This window comes from Mus musculus, chromosome 10 (genome assembly GCF_000001635.26).
Source record: "Mus musculus strain C57BL/6J chromosome 10, GRCm38.p6 C57BL/6J".
In the NCBI taxonomy this organism is placed as follows: Eukaryota; Metazoa; Chordata; class Mammalia; order Rodentia; family Muridae; genus Mus; species Mus musculus.
The window spans coordinates 79,061,198-79,080,363 of record NC_000076.6 but is presented as its reverse complement, the minus strand read 5'-3'; the positions used below and the strand labels follow the sequence as shown (position 1 = coordinate 79,080,363).

General features: G+C 37.5%; 1 protein-coding gene across 4 annotated transcripts in view; it reads left to right on the top strand.

The window, feature by feature from the left end:
* The window catches only part of 2610008E11Rik (RIKEN cDNA 2610008E11 gene), a 33,227-nt gene extending 17,237 nt beyond the window's left edge, over window positions 1-15,990 (top strand). The window contains exons 5-6 of one of the 4 annotated variants that reach the window (NM_001359715.1): window positions 11,636-11,646; window positions 12,313-15,990. In NM_001359715.1, coding sequence (NP_001346644.1) covers window positions 11,636-11,646; window positions 12,313-13,893 — 1,592 coding nt within the window. In that variant the 3' untranslated portion in view covers window positions 13,894-15,990. Of the gene's footprint in view, window positions 1-11,635; window positions 11,731-12,312 lie in introns of those variants that run through there. The other 3 variants (NM_001359717.1, NM_001004362.2, XM_017314115.1) reach the window with 3 other exon arrangements.
* The last annotated feature ends 3,176 nt before the right edge of the window (window positions 15,991-19,166 follow it).

Here is a 19,166-nt window from a genome sequence, read left to right as displayed (position 1 = left end):
GATCCCGTGGGGGGTCCCGTGTGGGCCCTTGCGGGTGTTGGGCAAGACTCTGCTGGCAAGGTAGCCTGGGGCTCGAGTGGAGCGGAAGGGACTTGTAGATGTAAACATTCTTAATAAAATACTTTACAAACCAAAATGAAGAACACATCAAAAAGATAATCCAGCATGATCAAGTCAGCTTCACCCCAGAGATTCAGGGCTGGGTCAGCATTGTAAATCAATAAACATAATTCACATAAACAGACTAAAGGGCAGCAAACATGGGATTATTTTATTAGATGCAGAAAAGGCCTTTGACAAAATGCAAATTCTCTTCATGGTAAAAGTCTAGAGACTAGAAACAATAGTCCTAGAGATACAAAGAACTTACAGCAAGTCTATATAGCCAGTATCAAACTAAATAGAAACTCAAAACATTTCTCCAAAATGAGGAACAAGACTTGACTGTCCACTCTCTACACCTATTCAGTATAGTACGTGAAGCCTTAGCTAGAGTAATACGGCAACTGAAGGAGATCAAGGGGTACAAACAGAAGGAAGTCAAGTAGCTATATTTGCAGATTCTATGATCTTATCCACCACCCTTTTTTTTTTTTTGTATTGAGGTGTGGGATTTTTTAAGATGTTTTTCCCAACACACATATAGATCTTTTGAGAAATTTTTGTTGGTTAGCTACTTTACCTAAGTGCTTATTGGCTTTTCCTTTTAAATCGTAGTGGATTTTCTTTGTTTGTTGATTGGGTTTGTTGTTACTCTCTTTTACCATTTTCTCTTTGTTTACTCTGTAGATAGTGCACTTTGTATTATGGAGGAACCAATACAATGACAAGGACAAACAGTTTCATTTTTAAACTATTATTTAAGTTTCAAAATTTTAAGGTATTATTCATTGCTTTTAGCTGAACTTAAGATGACAATTTTTAAATTGAAAATACTTTTGTTTTTTTGGTTGGTTTGTGGGGTTTTTTGGTTTTTGTTTTGTTTTGGAACCTCTTTAAAGAATTTCCATTTATTGAGAGAAAACAGAAGGATGGTTAGGATGTATTCTAGTGAGATAAGAACTACAAAGAACGTTTACCTGGTGGACAGGAAGAAGCATTTGTCTTTGTTTCTTTTGTTTTGTCTTTTTTCTAATCTCAGAGAAGATACTAAAGTCACCTACATTTTTAAGGTATTATTCATTGCTTTTAGCTGAACTTTAAGATGACATTTTTTTTTAAATTGAGAATAGTTTTGTTTTTTGGTTTGTTTGTTTGTTTTCTCACATAATATATCCTATTACTGTCTCCCCTCCTTGACTCCTCCCAGGTTCTTTCCACCTCCTCTCCCATCCAGATCTGCTCCCTTTCTGTCTCGGGAGAAAACAAATAGGCTTCTAAGGCATAATTAAAATAAAATAAGATAAAACAAAAACTAACACATTGGAGTTGGACACTGCAAAGAAATAAAAGGAAAAGAACCCAAGAAAAGGGACAAGAATTGGACCCACTCGTTCACACACTCAGGAATCCCATAAAACACAAAAGTGGAAGCCATAATATATACATAGACCTGGTACAGACCTGTGCATTTCCTGTGCATACTACCTCAGTCTATGAGTACATCTGAGCTTTGATCATGTTGATTTAGAGGACCTTGTTCTCCAATGTCCTGTATCCTTTGCTGTCCCTTATGCTCTTTCCACCTCTTCCTCCTCAGGGTTCTCTGAATTCTGAGAAGAAGGAGTCATCCCATTTAGAACTGTGTATTCAAGAGCTCTCATTCTCTGTAGGTCTCAATATTTGTTCCCCTCTGCTGCAGGAAGAAACTTCTCTAAAGATGATTGAGTTTAGCAGAATGTTGGTAGGAGTAATTTTATTACCCCTCCCCCCTCTTTAAAGTATACTAATTGTTTTTCCCATAGGTCCCTTGATTATCTAGTCTCTAGTTCTTGTTTACCCAAGCAGTATCTGGTATGAATTTTATCTCACGGAATGGGACTTAAGTCAAATCGGACACTGGTTGCTTACTTCCACAAGCTTTGTGCCACCGTTGCATAGCGTATTTTCCCAGCAAGACACCGTTGTAGATCAAAGGCTTTGTGGCTCATTTAGAGTCTACTTTTCTCTTTTGGCAGGGTAGTTAGTGTACAGAATACCTTCCTGAACCAAAGACACTCGAACATAGGGATAAAGTCTCTATAGGTGCCAGTTAAACTTCTCTGTGTTAGAGTAGTTGCCTAGGTGTTATCTTCACCAATAGGGACTTGCATTCAGTTTGTGGAGAGCAACCTATAGTCTTGACAACATCCTGGGTTGTTTGGGAATTTCCTTGGAACCCCTTTGGCCTAGCAACTCAATTAGATGTAATCCAATCTTAGTTCTTAAAGCTTCATTTTTCACAAGAGATGGCCAGTTGGATCTCTATTTTCCTGATGATTTGGCAATTTCATCAAGAACATTTTTATATATGCACCTTTTTTTAGAAGCTTCTACTGTCTTAACTTCATACTATCCAATGGCTGTTCATTTTAGTTGACTCTCCCCGTATTCCATCCCTCAACCCTTTCACCCCTTCCTGTTCCCACTTAATCACCCCATTTCAATCCCCTCCATCCGTTCATAAATATCAATTCTGTTTCTCTTACCTTATAAGATCTATCTGTGTCCCTTACACTATACCTAACCTCTGGTTCTACAGATTGCAGCTTGGTTATTGATTTAACAGCTAATATCTACATAGAAGTGAAAGCACACCATATTTGTCTTTCTATATCTGGAATATCTTATTCAGGTTTATTTTTCTTTCTTTTTTTATTTAATTTTTATTAATCATTCCATTCATTTACATCTCAAATGATATCCCCCTTCCCAGTTACCTCTCCCAGAGACTAGACTACCAACAAAGGAGTGTACAAGGAGAGATCTATGGCTCCAGATACATATGTAACAGAGGATGGCCTTGTCTGACATCATTAGGAGGAGAAGCCCTTGGTCCTATGCAGGTTTATTTTTCTAGTACCGTCTATTTACCTGCAAATTTCATGATGCCTTTTTTTTTTTTTTAAATAGCTGAGTGATTCTCCAGTGTGTAAGTGTACCACATTTGCTTCATCCATTCTTCTGTTGAAGGACATCTAGATTGTTTACAGTTTTTAGCTACCATGACTAGAGTAGCAATGAACATGGTTGAATAGTTGTCTCTGTGAGAGGATAAAGTATCTTTTGGGTATATGACCAAGAGTGGTGTAGCTGATTCTTATGGTAGACAGATTCCCATCTTCCTGTGATCCACAGTACTGATTTCCATCAGTAATGGTGAAGTGCTTCCCTTGCTCCACATCCTCACCAGCATGAGCTATCACTTGTGTGATATTTCAGCCATTGTGACAGATGTGAGATAAAATCTCAAAGTAGTTTTGATTTGCATTTGCCTGAAAACTAAGAATATTGAACAATTATCTAAATGTTTCTTAGCCATTTGAGTTTCCTCTATTAAGAGTTCTAGTTTAGATCTGTACCCTGTTTTTCTAATTCAGTTATTTAGTTCCTTGATCGCTAGTCTTTTGAGTTCTTTATGTTTTGGCTGTTAGCCCTCTATCAGATATGTAGTTGGAGAAAGTCTTTTCCCATTCTGTAGGCTGCCACTTTTTCCAAGTGATAGTGTCCTTTGTCATGCAGAAACTTCTCCCTTTTATGAGATCCCATTAACTGTTGATCTTACAGCCTGTCCAGAAACTTTTCCTGGGTTAGCGCGTTCAAGGCTATTCCCCACTTTCTCTTCTATCAGGTTCAGTGTATCTGGTTTTATGTTGAAGTCTTCGATCTAGAGGGTAATAAGTATTGATCTATTTGGATTCTTCTACATGCAGCCATCCAGTTTGATGAACACCATTTGTTGAAGATACTTTATTCCGCTTTGTATATCTGGCCTCTCTATCAAAAAGCAGGTGTCAGTAGATACAGGGATTTCTGTCTGAGTCTTCAGTTTGATTCCACTGATCAGTTTCGTTTATGTGCCAATTAAATGCAGTTTTGTTACCATATCTCTGTAGGGAATCTTGAAATTGGCAATGGTGATACCTCCTGCATTTCTCTTATTATTCAAGATTGTTTTAAGTATCCTTGATTTTTTTGTGTCTCCATATGAAGCTGAAAATTGTCCTTTCAACATCTGTGAAGAATTGTGTTAGAATTTTGAGGGGAATTCGATATATTCTGTAGATTTATTTTAGTAGCATGGCCATTTTTACTACACTGATCCTGTATAACCTGGAACATAGGAAATCATCTAATATTCTGATACCTTCTTCAGTTTCTTTGTTGAATGTCTTAAAGTTTTTATCATATAAGTCTTTCACTTGCATGATTTGAGTTTTGCAAAATGGTGTATATTACTCTTATGAAGGGTGGTGTTTCCCTGATTTATTTCTCAGTCTATTTTTCATATGGGAGAGCTACTGCATTTTGTGAGTTAATTTTGTGTTCAGCTACTTGATGAAAGTGTTCATCAGCTATAGAAGTCGCCCAGTAGAATTTTTAGGGTCACTTATGTGTAATATCATAGCACCTGTAAATAAGGATACTTAGAGCTCTTTCTTTCCATTTTTTCTTGGTCTTCTTCAGTTGTCTTATTGCCCCAGCTAAGATGCCAAGTACTATATTGAATAGTTTAGAGGATTGACAACATTGTCTTATTCCTGATTTTAGTGGAACTGCTTTCAGTTTCTTTCCATTTAATTTGATGTTGGCCAGATGTTTGCTGTAAACTGTCTTATGTGTAATTATTTCATTTGTATCTTTAATCTCTTCCAGGACTTTATCATGACTGATAGTTTGGATTTTGTCAAAGGCCTTTTCTGCCTCTTTTGCTTTTTATCTTTTATATATGTTGAACCATTCCTGCATCCCTGGGATGAAGCCTACTTGATCAGTATGGGTGAACTTTTTGATGTGTTTTTTTATTTATTTGCAGTTTCCCGTTTATGTTTATGAGAGAAATTCATCTTTTGGGGGGACTTTATGTGGTTTTGTGTGGCAGGATAACTATGGCTCTGTAAAACAAGGGGAACAAAGTTCCTTCTGTTTCAATTTTGTGAAATAATTTGAGGACTATTGACATTAAGTCTTTGAAAGTCTGGTAGAATGCTGTATAAAAATTCTCTGACCCTGGGCTTTTGGTTGTTTTTGTTTTTGTTAGTTTATTTGCTTTTGTTTGGTTTTTGTTTATTTTTTTTTTACTGGCAGACTTTTAATAACTTTTTATTTCATTATGGGTTATAGATCTGTTTAAGTTGTTTATCTGATCTTGATTTAACTTTGGAAAGTGGTATATAGTAAGAAAATTATTAATTTTCTTTTTATTTTCCAATTCGGTAGAGTACTGGCTTTTAAAATATATCCTATGATTCTTGGGTTTTCTTGGTGTCTGTTGTTATGTCCTTACACATTTTATCAATATATTATCTCTGTTTCATTGATTCTTTATATTGTTTTCTTTCTTCTTTGTTTTTATTTTATGGATTTCAGCTCTGAATTTTATTATTTCTTGACATCTACTCCTTTTGGATGTGATTATCTTTTCTCTTTGTTCTAGAGTTTTCTGGTCTGCTGTTAAAGTTACTAGTATAAGATCTCATTTTTTTTTTTCTTAAATGTATGTGTTTAGGGTATGAACTTGCCTCTAAGAATTAGCTTCATTATGTTCTATAAGTTTTGGTAAGTTGTGTTCTCATTTTCATTCAATTCTAGAAGATCTTTGACTTTTGTCTTGACCCACATTTTATTAAGTAGTGAGTTGTTCAATTTCCATGAGTTTGTAAATTTCCTGTTTGTTTCTATTGTTGTTGATATCCTGTTAGAATCCATGGTAGTCAGATAGGATATAGGGTGTTATTTCAGTTTTCTATTATCTGCTGAGATTTTCTTTGTGTCAGAATATTTGGCCAATTTTGTAGAAAGTTGTTAAGAATTGAAATGTTGTCCTCTTAGTGGATTGTTCCTTTGATATGTATGTAGTATCCTTCTTCATTTCTGCTTGCTATGGTTAGAAGTTTATTAAAATAGTTACACTAGATTGTTTCTTAGGTCCATTTGCTTGAAATATCTTTTTCAAACCCTTTTATCCTGAGATGATGTCTATCCTTGATATTAAGGTGTGTTTTCTTAGAAGTTGCAGACAGATAGAGCCTGTTTTCAAATAGTTTCTTACTTAGTCTTAATATATTCACTGGAGAATTGAGACCATTGATGTTGAAAGTTATTAATGAGCAGTAATTGTGGATTCCTGTTTTTATTATTATTATTATTTGTTGTTGTTGTTGATGGTGGTAGTGGTGGTAGTGTGGGTGTGTATACCTGTGTGAATGTTTTTTTTTTTTTTTTCTTTTGACTTTGCTGATCTGGAACTATTTATTCCCTGTGTTTTCTTGTGTGTAGTTTGTCTCTTCTTATCAGAGTTTTTCTACTAGCACCTTTTGTAAGGCTGGATTTGTAGATAGATATTGTTTAAATTTAATTTTCTCCACCTATGGTAACTGAAAGTTTTGTTGGGTATTTGTCTGTGTTGGCATCTGTGGTCTCTTCGAGTCTGTAACACATTTGCCCAGGCCTTTATGGCTTTTACAGTCTCCATGGAAAAGTCAGGTGTAATTCTAATAGTTCTGCCTTTATATGCTACTTCATTGTTTCCTTAGCTGTTTTTAATATTCTTTCTTTGTTCTGTATGTGTATTGTTTTGATTATTATGTTCTGGGCACTTCTTTTCTGGTCCAGTTCCTCTTCTTGTGCTTTGATCAGCATATACTTTCTTAGGTTAGGGAAATATTTTCTATAATTCAGTTGAAAATATTTTCTGTGCCTTTGGCCTGTGATTCGTCTTCCTCTATTCCAGGTATTCTTAAATGTGTTCATAGTACCCCAAAATTGTCTAGATGTTTTGTTTCTGAAGTTTTTGTTGATGTTGTTGTATTGTTTTGCTTTTTGTTTGTTTGGTTTAACACTTTATTTGACGAGCATATCCATTCCTTCTGTCATTTATTCAATGCCTGAAATTTTCTCTTCTATCTTTTACATTCTGTCAATGATGCTTGACTCTGAGATCACTGTTCAAGAGCCTAAATTTTTCATTTCCAGAGTTTCCTCAGTTTTGATTTCTTCTATTGATTCTGTTTCCACTTTCAAGTTTTAAATAGTTTTATCTCCATCTACTTTTTTGTATATGTGTGTGTTTTCATGGATTTTAAAAAATAGATTTGTAAATATATACTTTAAAGACCTCTGCTATATTCACAAAGACCATTTTAAGGTTGTTTTCTTGTTCTTCAGCTATGTTGGAATACTCAGAACCTGCCTGAGTAAGCTTGCTGGGCTGTAGTGGAGACATATTGCCCTGATTGTTATTGATTGTGTGTTTACTCTTTCCTGTAGACATATGGTATCTAGTATTTTGGAAGATTGTTATTCTAATTGCTGATATATGGTCTTGTCTTTCTTGGGCAGGTGTTTTGTTTCTTGGTTTCAGTTTGCCTTTCACGGTTGTAGGAGAGTATGTTGACTGTGTGTTGCTTGGTAGGAAATTCTTCTGGGATCCTGATGGTTGTGGCCATCTGGGATTTAGGGAAAATGTGTTTCTAGGTATTGGGAACTGAAACTTAAGTATGGGAATGGGTTTGGAGGAGAAGGAGGGATCCATAGAAGGGTGAAAAGCAGGGTATCTCACCAGGATTGGCTTAGTCCTCTGAGAATGTGGGCAGGGATTAAGAAGAGGCCACATCAAAAGGACTACTATAGAGCCAGGGATGAACCTGGTGGATTGGACCTGGAAGAATCTGGAAAGAAGTGAAGATAGACATTTAGCCTACTTGCTTTCCTGGTGCATGGCCTGTGGTTTTCCAGGTAGAGCCTGCTGGAGTTGAGGGCTGGGATAAAGCAGTGAGTAGAAGGAGAAGGTGTGTGTGATCCACTGGAAATGGGAGCAGGGGTACAGAGTAGCAGTAGCTGGTGTTTGCTGAAAAGCTGAGGACAAGACTCAGGGTTTGGATTTGGAGGATTTGAGGGACAAGTTAAGATCTGCAGTTAGTCTACCTGCTCCTCTGCCCAAAGATAACAGTTTTCAAAAAAATTACAGATGATACATTATTTAATATAATTAAATACTTGATGGTAATCATGATTAGGATACAAATATGAAAACAGCCGAAAAGAGCTTCTTTTTGTTTTTGTTGTTGTTGTTTGGTTGGTTTGTTTTTTTTTTTTTTTTTTTTTTTTTTGAGACAGGGTTTCTCTGTATAGTCCTGGCTATCCTGGAACTCATGGAACTCACTCTGTAGACCAGGCTGGCCTTGAACTCAGAAATCCACCTGCCTCTGCCTCCCAAGTGCTGGGATTAAATGTGTATACCACTACTGCCTGGGTAAGAGCTTGTTTTTAAATTTCTTTTTATTCTTGAGAACTTGAGAACTTCATATGTATCATATTCAATGACCCGCTGTATTTTCTCCTTCAGGTCTCCTTATTATCCCACAACAACTCTTCCCCCACCAACTTCATATTATATTTTTCTTTCTTTCTTCCTTTTTTAAAAAAATTTTTTGATAACCCACTAGGTCCAATTAATGCTTCATATGTAAGCATGGGTGTGGGGGCCATCCATTTCAGTACCCTCAAAAAAGAATGATGCCTTCTCTTCAGCAACTGTCTACTGTTAGTAGCTTCTCAGCAAGGGGTGGTGCCTGCAGCCCATCTATCTCGTGGATGCTTGTTTTTCCCTTGCTTGTTTCATGCAAGTGAACACAGCTGCTGTGAGTTCAAGAGTGGAATGGCCATACCATATTTAAAAGAGCATCAGCACACTCCTATCCATCCTATGACTTTTATGTTCTTTCTGCTTCCTTTTCTGAGGTGGCCTTTGAGCCTTGGTGGTGCTGTTGTTAATACAGATGTACTGTTTGCTGGTGAACACTCAGTCTTTTGTTCTCAGCCCCACGACCAGTTATCTATACCTCCACTATCCGCTATCTACTGAGAAAGAAGCTTCTCTGGTCAAGTTGAGAGCATCCCAGCCCTGTGGCCTAAAGAGAAATATTTAGAAGGCAGTTTGACTGTGACCAGTTAGTTCCATAACAACAGCAGCTTCTACCTGAGGGCACTTGTCCTCTCCAGCCATGGGCTTTTGACCAGTGGTATAGTACCAGGGGTTAAACAGCTTGAATGCAGTTATTGGTGCATTCGTCTGTGGAATTTCTACAAGAGTGAGACGGGAACATCTGAGTTTTCAGGATATGGTGGCAGATCAGAAAGAAGGTTTCTCCATGGTGTTGGGGGGGGGGAGAACACAAACCAGGAAAAAGGATAGATTATATTCAAGGGAGAGAAACCGAAGTGTGCTGAGGAAAATGTATCCGAACAGTTATAAAGGAGAAAGGCAAAGCACAAAGGAAGTAGGAAACAGTTCATAACCTGAGTCCCCAAAGCTCAAACTGTAAGGTAAACCCTACTGTTGGCTAAGTACAAAGAGCTCTTTTGCCAACAGAATAGCATTTCGAACAAAGGATGGCACAGCTATAGCTAAGAGGAATAGCAAAAGTCATAAAGCCACTCCGGCTGCTTGATAAAGATCCAGCAACGCAGAGCTGAATGATGTAATCGCCATCATTCCGTCTTCCACTTTTGGTCTTGCACCATTCAGCTCAGTTTTGCTGGATCTTTGTGCTTTCACTGTTAACTTTCACTGTTACCATTGGATACGGCTGTGCCAACAGGACATACCTCTGTTCTTTAAACTATCAAATACAGTGTTTGGTGTGTCTGATAATGACTCTGCTTACCAGGCTAGGCTTCAGGAAGAAAACTGATTGCATTTGCCCAATACCTTGATGTGCCTTCTAGTCTTAGGTTCTGAAAATAAGATGCAGTCACAAATAAAGACCAAGAACACATTGACATTGTGAGAGATGGCCAAGTGAGGAAGTTATGGAAATGGCAGGTTCAGATGCCAGATCACTGAGAATCATAAGCCACAGGGAACTTGTGATAGGAAAGATGTAGTGGGTTCATTATGTGTGTGCAGTGAACCCCAGAGATTGCTTGTAGTTTACAGAATAGGAAACTGAGCACATTATGAGCTGTTTGTTTGGCCTCCACACCCTCCTTCCAGCAATGTATGCTTGAACTGTGTAATTAAGTATGTCCTGATTATATATGGTCTAACAGATCTAGATTTTCGGTCATCTTTTTCTAGTGAGATTAACTGTTGGCTGGTTCTGAAAGCATCATGACCACCTATGTCTCAGTTTCCTCTGGGGTCGCCCATAATGCAATACTCTTTGGCTTAGACTTCCCTTATTGCACATACAAAAAGGGGCTTTTGGAAATAATCTTGCTTGTTCCATAAAGTAGAACATTGATGTCAGAAGTGGCTTTTATACAAGCAGTGAGGTTTCCTAACTGGATACAGCCCTGTTGCTTACAAAATATTGACCGTCTTAGCTCTCGGCCAATTTATAGCACTGAGGGTGAGCTGAGAATAAAGAAAAACACTAAACTTAACTTTCGTCCTAAACAACCCAATAGTTGAGGACACAGATGCTTCTCTGATTATTTGTTTACTTTCCTTCTCTTAACAAAGACAGGGTTTCTCTGTATAGCCCTGGTTGTTCTGGAACTCACTCTGTAGACCAGGCTGGCCTCGAACTCAGAAATCCACCTGCCTCTGCTTTCCAAGAGCTGGGATGAAAGGTGTGTGCCACCATTGCCCGGCTAACATATTTTTACTATATTGTTAGTGTTGTTACTCTAGAAATAAATATAGCTATTTTAAAATAGTCCTAAAGAAGTTGATTCAAGTGAAAAAAAATTACAGTTTTAGGAAGCCCATGTAAATCCAGAAAATGAAGGCTATGCACAAAACATAAGATAGACCTAATGAAGATTTTGAAGAAAACGGCTTTATTTTTTTTCAGGCAGAAATTTTCGTAAGTAAATATTTAGCTGTGACTCAGAACAAAGTAAATAAATTGAATTATACATGCATAGCAATCCCTTCCCTAATCTTTATTCTTACTTATAAGAGAGAATTCAGCTATGCTTGCATCCTTAAAAAAACAAAACAAAACAGCTGGTAGAGACAGCCATTAGTTCACATGCCAAAGAGGTTTAGTGTAGGATAGCACTACCAGTACAGATAATATATTAAAGAAATGGGACAAAGGACAACTAATAGGTCAAAATTAATGTGTGGAAATCTACAGCTAAGAAGGAGATGGATACTTTCTTTACCCTACTCTTTGAAACAAACATAGCAAAAGCTCAAAGAAAACTGTTTACATCCTGTTTATTTATATGTGTGTATATATATATATATATATATATATACACACACACACACACACAGAGATATGCATATCTGTGTATATATGTATGTATTCACTTATATATATATATATATATATATATATATATATATATAATATATATATATACATGTTTTAAAATATTCACTTGTGATATATTAACATATATCATAAGTGAATGTTTTAAAACTTATGCCTTAAAGATACAAAGATACTACTTATATATTTAAATTACCAAAAAATATGTTGTGTAACTCATAGACATTCTTGTTTGTTTCTTTGTTTGTTTTTTAATATCATTTTAGATGTCCATAAGGTAAGTGTCCTGGGAAATCAAGAGACACACTTGTGGCAAGCTGAAGTCACTGGTGGCATTACATCCTATGAACAGATGGTTGAAGTAAGTAAAATTTTATATATGCTACATCACATTTAAGATCTGAACATTAAAGAGTGTTCTACTTACTCAGGGACTTAATTCACAGCATGGTACACAAACTCTCCACAATGAGCCTGATAAGATACAGGCTGGAAACGAACCTGATAATTTTAATCTAACTGAGACTTGTGGAGTGTCTTAGTCTCCATTGTCAAAACCAAACTTTGCTGTGCATTCTTACTATTTGGGGCCATTGACACCCTTCCATTAAAAGCTAATTTTATTGATACATAAGAAGTTTCAGATATGGAAGACCTCTGAATATGGAAATATCCTTTGGATAATGTAGTATTTACTGCCCAAAGCATGGCTTAAGTAGGAAAGGAAAGTTTTGAGTCCAATGTCTATGGGAAAACATTTTTTAGCAAGACTAAACTCAGTAAAGATTATAAAATATACAAAGAGCAATATTCCATATGTAGGGGTTGTGAGAAAATTTTCATTAAGAAATCAGACCTTTAAAATATTGGGAAGCAGATACTGTTGATATTGGTGAATAGTCTCATACGTTTTAAAGAATGTAACAAAATCTTCTATCTCAAGGCAGAACTACAGATTCAAGAAAAAATTCATCGAGAGGCAAAAATACATGAATATAAAGATTGTATGGAAACATTTTATCCGAATTCACAGCACACCAGGAATCAGACATCTCAGTCATATGAGAACCCCTTTGGATGGGAGGAATTTAGAAAAGCTTTCTATTATCAATCAACCCTCACTCAACATCAAAGATTTCATATAGGCGAAAAACTCTATGACTCTCCACAGTGCTGGGAAATTTTCCCCTGGAAGTCCCAACTCAGTGTACATGAGACATTTCATGCAGGTGAGAGACGCTATGAGTGTGAAGAATGCAGGAAGTCTTTTCATCGGAAGGCAAACCTTATTCGACATCAGAGAAGAACACATAGCAGAGAGAAGCCGTATGAATGTATAGAATGTGGGAAAACTTTCTACTGTAAGTCAGATGTCACTCGACATCAGAGAAGAACTCACAGTAGAGAAAAACCCTACGAATGTGTAGAATGCAGTAAGACTTTCTACTGTAAGTCATACCTCATTCGACATCAGAGTAGAACTCACAGTAGAGAGAAGCCCTATGAGTGTACAGAATGTACTAAAACTTTTTACTGTAAATCAGATCTTACTCGTCATCAAACAACTCATAGTGGGGAAAAGCCTTTTGAATGTAATGAATGCTCTAAAACATTCTACTATAAATCAGACCTCGCTAATCATCAGAAAACGCATACAGATGATAATCCCTATGAATGTAAAGAATGTAGAAAAACTTTCTGCTCCAAGTCAAGCCTCAATCAGCATCATAGGATTCATACAGGTGAGAAGCCCTATGAATGTAATGAATGTAAGAAAAGTTTCAATTCTAAGTCAAATCTCACTGAGCATCAGAGAAGAACTCATACCAGAGAGAAACCCTATGAATGTAACGAATGTTGGAAATCCTTCTACTGTAGGTCAGAACTTACGAATCATCAGAGGACTCATACAGTTGAGAGGTACTATGAATGTAAAGAGTGTAGAAAAAATTTCTACTGTAAGTCAAACCTCAATCAACATCAAAGAACTCACACCGGAGAGAAACCGTATGAATGTAAAGACTGCAACAAAGCTTTCTATTGTAAGTCAAACCTCAATCAACATCAAAGAACTCATACAGGTGAAAAACCTTTTGCATGTAAAGACTGTAGTAAAGCTTTCTATTGTAAGTCAAGCCTTGTTAAACATCAAAAAATCCATTCAGGTGAGAAGCCATATGAATGTGAAGAATGTAGAAAAACTTTTTTCCAAAAGTCAGACCTCACTCGACATCAGAGGACACATACAGGTGAAAAGCCCTATGAGTGTAAAGACTGTAGCAAAACTTTCTATTGTAAGTCAAACCTCAATCAACATCAGAGAACTCACACGCATGAAAAACCTTATGAATGTAAAGAATGTAGGGAAACATTCTATTCTAAGTCAGAGCTTACAGAACATCAAAGAACTCATACAGATGAAAAACCATATGTGATGTTTAATATTGATTGTCAACTCGACAAGATCTGGGATCATCTGGGAGACAGGCCTGTAGGCATGCCTGTGAAAGATTATCTAGATTAAGTTAGCCTTTGGAGATGTATGTGATTATCATTATTTGATTAATTGAAATAGGAAGACCTATCATAAATATGTGTGGCACCAGTCCCTGGGTTGGGATTATGTACTGCAGGAAAAGGGATGGCACCATTCTGTAGACTAGAGTTCTAGACTACATGAAAAGAAGGAAGGTAGATTATGCATGACCATTTGCTGTTTTCTGCTTCCTGTCTGGATGCCACTTGTCAAAATGCCTCAAGCTCATGCCACAAGAAGTTCTCTACCAATATACGATTAGGATTGTACATCAGGTGTGAAGTACTGTGACAGCAAAAAGTAACTAATACAGGAAATTGGTTTTGAGAAGTGAGGCCACTGCTCTGATAAACTTGACTATGTGACTCTTAGGCCACTAGAAATGGCTTTCATGAGGAATGTAGAAGATTTGGAACTTTGGGCTAATAAAATCTTTGAATGCTATGCTACAGAGCTTAATGGGCCATTGTGGTAGAAGTTTATAAGTACAGACTATGGAGGCCTGGCTCACAAAGCTTCAGAGGGGAACAAGCATTGTCAAGAACTGGGCTAGAGACAATTTGTGTGACCCTTTCCTAAGGATCTGGCTTCATTCTACCTGTGATCTGAGAACTTGAATAACAATTTAAAGGAAAAGTACTCATTTATTGGGTGAAGAAAATTACCAAAAAGGTATATATTCAGGCTTGTGGCACAGCTCCTAGTAACTTCTCTTATAAAAGTTTACAATGAAAAAGTTCCATTGTGCTGAAGATAAATACAAAAATGATTAAAACTTGGAGTCTATCAAGGATTAGAAAGCTAAAGCAAGGCAAAAGCTGCAGGCAAGGCAGGTATGGAAGAAGAGGCTTTGTTAAAAGAGAAACCACCCTGCTCTGCCCCCAGAACAATAGGAAATGTGTCTGGATAGCCCCACTGTCCCTATCTAAGGTTTCAGCTTGTAAAAAATTTGGACTTATTTGAAAGAAGAGAACCTGGACTGAGAATATAGCTGAAGGGATTCCCTGCTCCCTGAAGACAACTCCCTAGGGGAAGTGTTTCTGTAGGGTCAGCACACTGTGGGTGATAGCTTTGTTCCAAGAAGATATATTTCTAACTAGCAACAGCTCTTGGAAGCTTTGTGGATGTGATACTAGTTTCATAGGTATGAAAGATGCAACATTGAAGGGGTCAAGTAGATTTGCTCCAAAGTGTCAGAATGCAGCTGAGACTAAACATTGTATGTCTAAACTGGAGTCTCTACCGGAAGGCTCTGAATGCCCAGTGCATGGACCTGTGAAGGTAAACTATAATTTGCCTTGGAGACTCCAGTATATAAGTGATGCCAGGAGCATGGGGTTATCCACCAAGGAAAGCTACAGGCATGGAGTGGGGCCAGTTGCGCAGCAGAGATGGAAGAGTGAGGCTTCTCAAGTACTTTAAATTCCAGGGGATTCTATTACAAGTCTCAGATGTAGTGGACATGCTCCAGTAAGATATGTTGTTTTCCCTGCTGGGTTTCTGCCCTAGTTTTTTCCTTTGGGAATGGGAATGTTTATGCTTTCATGTATTAGAACCATGCAACTTGCTTTTTGGTATTAAAGGGCCTCACAGAGTATTTCAGATGAAACTTGGACTTTGGATATTAAAACATTGTTGGAATTCTTGAAGACTAGGGATTTTTTTGTATTGTATATGACCCACTTTATGAAATGGCCATCAGCTTATGGGGACAAGAGAGGAAAAGTTATGACTCAACAGTGATAATCATGTCATGTTGACAAGGAGTACAGTTATGGTGGCTAATATTGTCAGCTTGACTGAATCTGGAATCACCTGGTAGATGGACGTCTGAGAATATCTGGGGGAAATTGTCTTAAGTTAATTGGCATGGAAAGACTGACTTTAAATGTAGTACTCCATGGGCTGAGGTCTTAGACTACATGTAAAGAAGAAAGATGACTAAGAATGAACATTCATTGTTCTCTGTTCTTGACTGTGGATGCCTCTGGACCAGCTGCCTCAAGCTCCTGCCACTGTAACTTCCCTGTCCAGATGTATTCTATCTTTGAACTGTGAGCCAAAATAAATCCATCATTAATTTGCTGTGTCAGGATATTTTATAAAAGTCACAAAAAAGTAAATAGCATACCCTACGAATGTTTAAACATGTAGGAATGGGGTTAGAGAGCTGGCTCAACCAATCAGAGCATTGACTACTCTTCAAAAGGACCTCATTTGGATTCCCAGTTTCAACATGGCTCACAACTGTAAATCTAATTGCAAAAGTTTCCATGTGAAGTGCACCTGTGAAGTGCACATACATATATGTTGGCCAAACATTTACACATAGAAAATATTTTTAAAAGCATTTTGGAAACTTTCTCATGCAAGTCAAAACCTCACTTAACATTCCAGAAGTCACAATACATGAAAAATCATATTAAAAAATGTGGAGATTTTTGTTTTTTATAAAAATTCATATTTCACTAAGCATCAGAGAATTCGTAGATGGAAAACAAAATAACTTTACTGTAGGTACTCAGTCTTTACTTGATATCAGAGAACATGGGTGGGTGAGAAACTTGAATGTAAAGCAAGCACAGAAATGAGCACGGTGTTGCTGGGAGACATCAACCCTACCCATTGCCCCAGAAGGACTGTATGCCCTGGAGGCTTTAATCTCCTTACCTTGGTGAACACAGCATGACTAGAATGCTTCAACTAGTTCCATTTCCCTGATGAGCACATTGTACCTGGGAATCTACATCCCTACCTGGCAGTTTGCTAAGCATAGTGTTTATGATTGGATCCATTCTTTGTTACCCAAGTGACAGTTGCACATCTTGGAGAATCAAGCCTGTTCATTGCCTATTTGAGGGCTTCCAGGAGGCTCTAGCCCCACATTGTACCTGGGAGACTTCAACCTTTCTCATTACCTGGGTATGGGTTATATCTGTGAGAACTTCCAACCTTACATTATCCCAATAAGCATGGCGTACCTAGGAGTTCCATCCTGTCCTGTGTATATGCGTGGGAAGCTCCAGCTGAAGCAAGTCAAGCCTGCTTTGTGAGCATCCTGTCAACTGCCTCATTGTACACATCTGAGAAACTCCATTCACTTGCTATCTTGGTTACCAAAGCATTCCTGAGTGGGTTTTGCCCAATTCGTCACCTCAGGAAGCACAGGAGACCTGGAAGACTCCAGTCCCATGTAGTTTGTATCCCATCTGAAGCCTCCAAACCATCATCCAAGTGAGGGCTATATGCTCAGGAGATTTCACATCTTTAATTACAGTTCACACTGGAAGACTACAACTCAGCCTGTGATCCTGGTAAGCATAGGTTGCCCGGGAGGATCTATCCCTTGGTTCATTTCTTAGGCAGAGGCATTATGTCTAGGAAGCTCCAGCCCTGCTAGTCACCTCAATGAACACAGCCTTTTCCGAAGGCACTACTTTTACTAGTTACACTGATGAGCATAGCATACTCAGGAGCATCCAAACCAACCTGACTTGGTGAGGATTGAGTGGCTAGGGAATCTCTGCCTTCGTTAGTCACTCGTGAGCGAAGCATGAACATGGTCCTTGAGTCCTGTTACCTCAATGAAAACAACAGAATGCCTATGAATAGTCTAAACACTCAGAATGGGGGGAGGGGCAGGCGGGTGTGTGACATAAAGACAAATTGTAACCAATGACCTAAGTCTAGATATAGAAGTCTCAATATAAAAACACAATTTCTATGAAAAGACAAATCCCTAAGAATTATGAATTTTCCAATAATGATACACAATGAAAGTAAATAAAGAACTTTATGTTCAAATAATTCAGATACTTTTGAAAAGTATAAGCCCAAGAGAAATCTTAAGTGATTGGAATTTATACTATATGTAAAAAGGAATTTAATAAGGAGATAGAAGAGACACTAGCTGGAATACTGAAAATTTAAAATATAAAATCTTTCGAGAGCCTCAACACTAAAACATCACAGGGAAGACAGACTGTCTCAAAGACAAAATGAGGAAATTAAAGATAATTGGATGGCTCTAAGGAAACAGTGTCTTTCAGATACAACAGGACTGATGCAAATATGAATTCAGAGAGACTTTGACAGCACACACAAGAGTTACTTGCACAGGTTCAAGTCAGATGGAGTCCCAACACTGAGAAGGGTAAGTGTGCACAGTAACCAAGGAGCTGTTTGTAGCCGATACCAACTGGGGAAGGGGAGGTCCGTTTTCTCCAATGGAGTGACACTCCAGGGCAGGTCCCATGCCCAGGAATAGCTGGCTGACACAAAACAAACTCAATGGTATTTTGTGGACTTTATATTTTTGTTTTGCTTTTTTTGGGGGGATTTTTTCTTATTGGCCTTTTGCATGTTTTTATTTGGGGGTGTGTGGGGGGTAAATCAAATAGATATGTGTACTCTAGAGCATAATTCACCAGCAGTGAAAATTGAAAACAGCTTATGACCATCAATAGTAGTTGAATGAATTAATTTCAGTTGTTATATACACTCAACAAAGTATTTAGGCACAAAATTAAAGAATTTACAGTATAAGTGGACTAACAAACATCACACTACTAAGACAGGCACAGAATGAGTCTGCGATTCCATGCATATATCTAATTCAAATAAACATGTTCAAACTGTAATTTTGATTAACATGAGTTGAAAGTAGGTATAGAGGCCTTATCAGTGATGATAATTTCAGTTGTTTTGAGACAGGCTAACATTGTAGTATTTAATCTAGGCTGGCACTGAACTCACAATTCTGCCTATGCCTTCCACGTGTGAGATTATAACTATACCTAGCTGATAACATTTAAAATAAATAGAATGCTGATTTTTAAACACTGTAATTGTATATCCATGCCATCAAAATGCTACAATAATAAATATTATAACTAAAAGCCCCACAAATTATCAAAGTTTAATTAGTAATTATGCATTTACTGTGTGTACAGCATGTTTTCACAACATGCCTTCTGAAGGCCACATGTTACCCCTAGCATAAGCAGGAAGCCGTTTCTGTTCAGTAAATCTTATCTAACATCTAGACCCCTACCATACTCCACACCATGGCTTTAAAACTAGCTTCAGGAGACCTAAAACACATTAAAAACAGTAAATATTTTCTTCCCTCTGATTTTTTGAGTCTGGTGTCAAATTTGGCTTTAAACATGGATCCTCCTGCTTAAGGCTCCCAAGTGATGGGATTATTGGTATAAATAATGACTATACATCCTTTTGATTTTCTATCCCCCCGCTTTTTT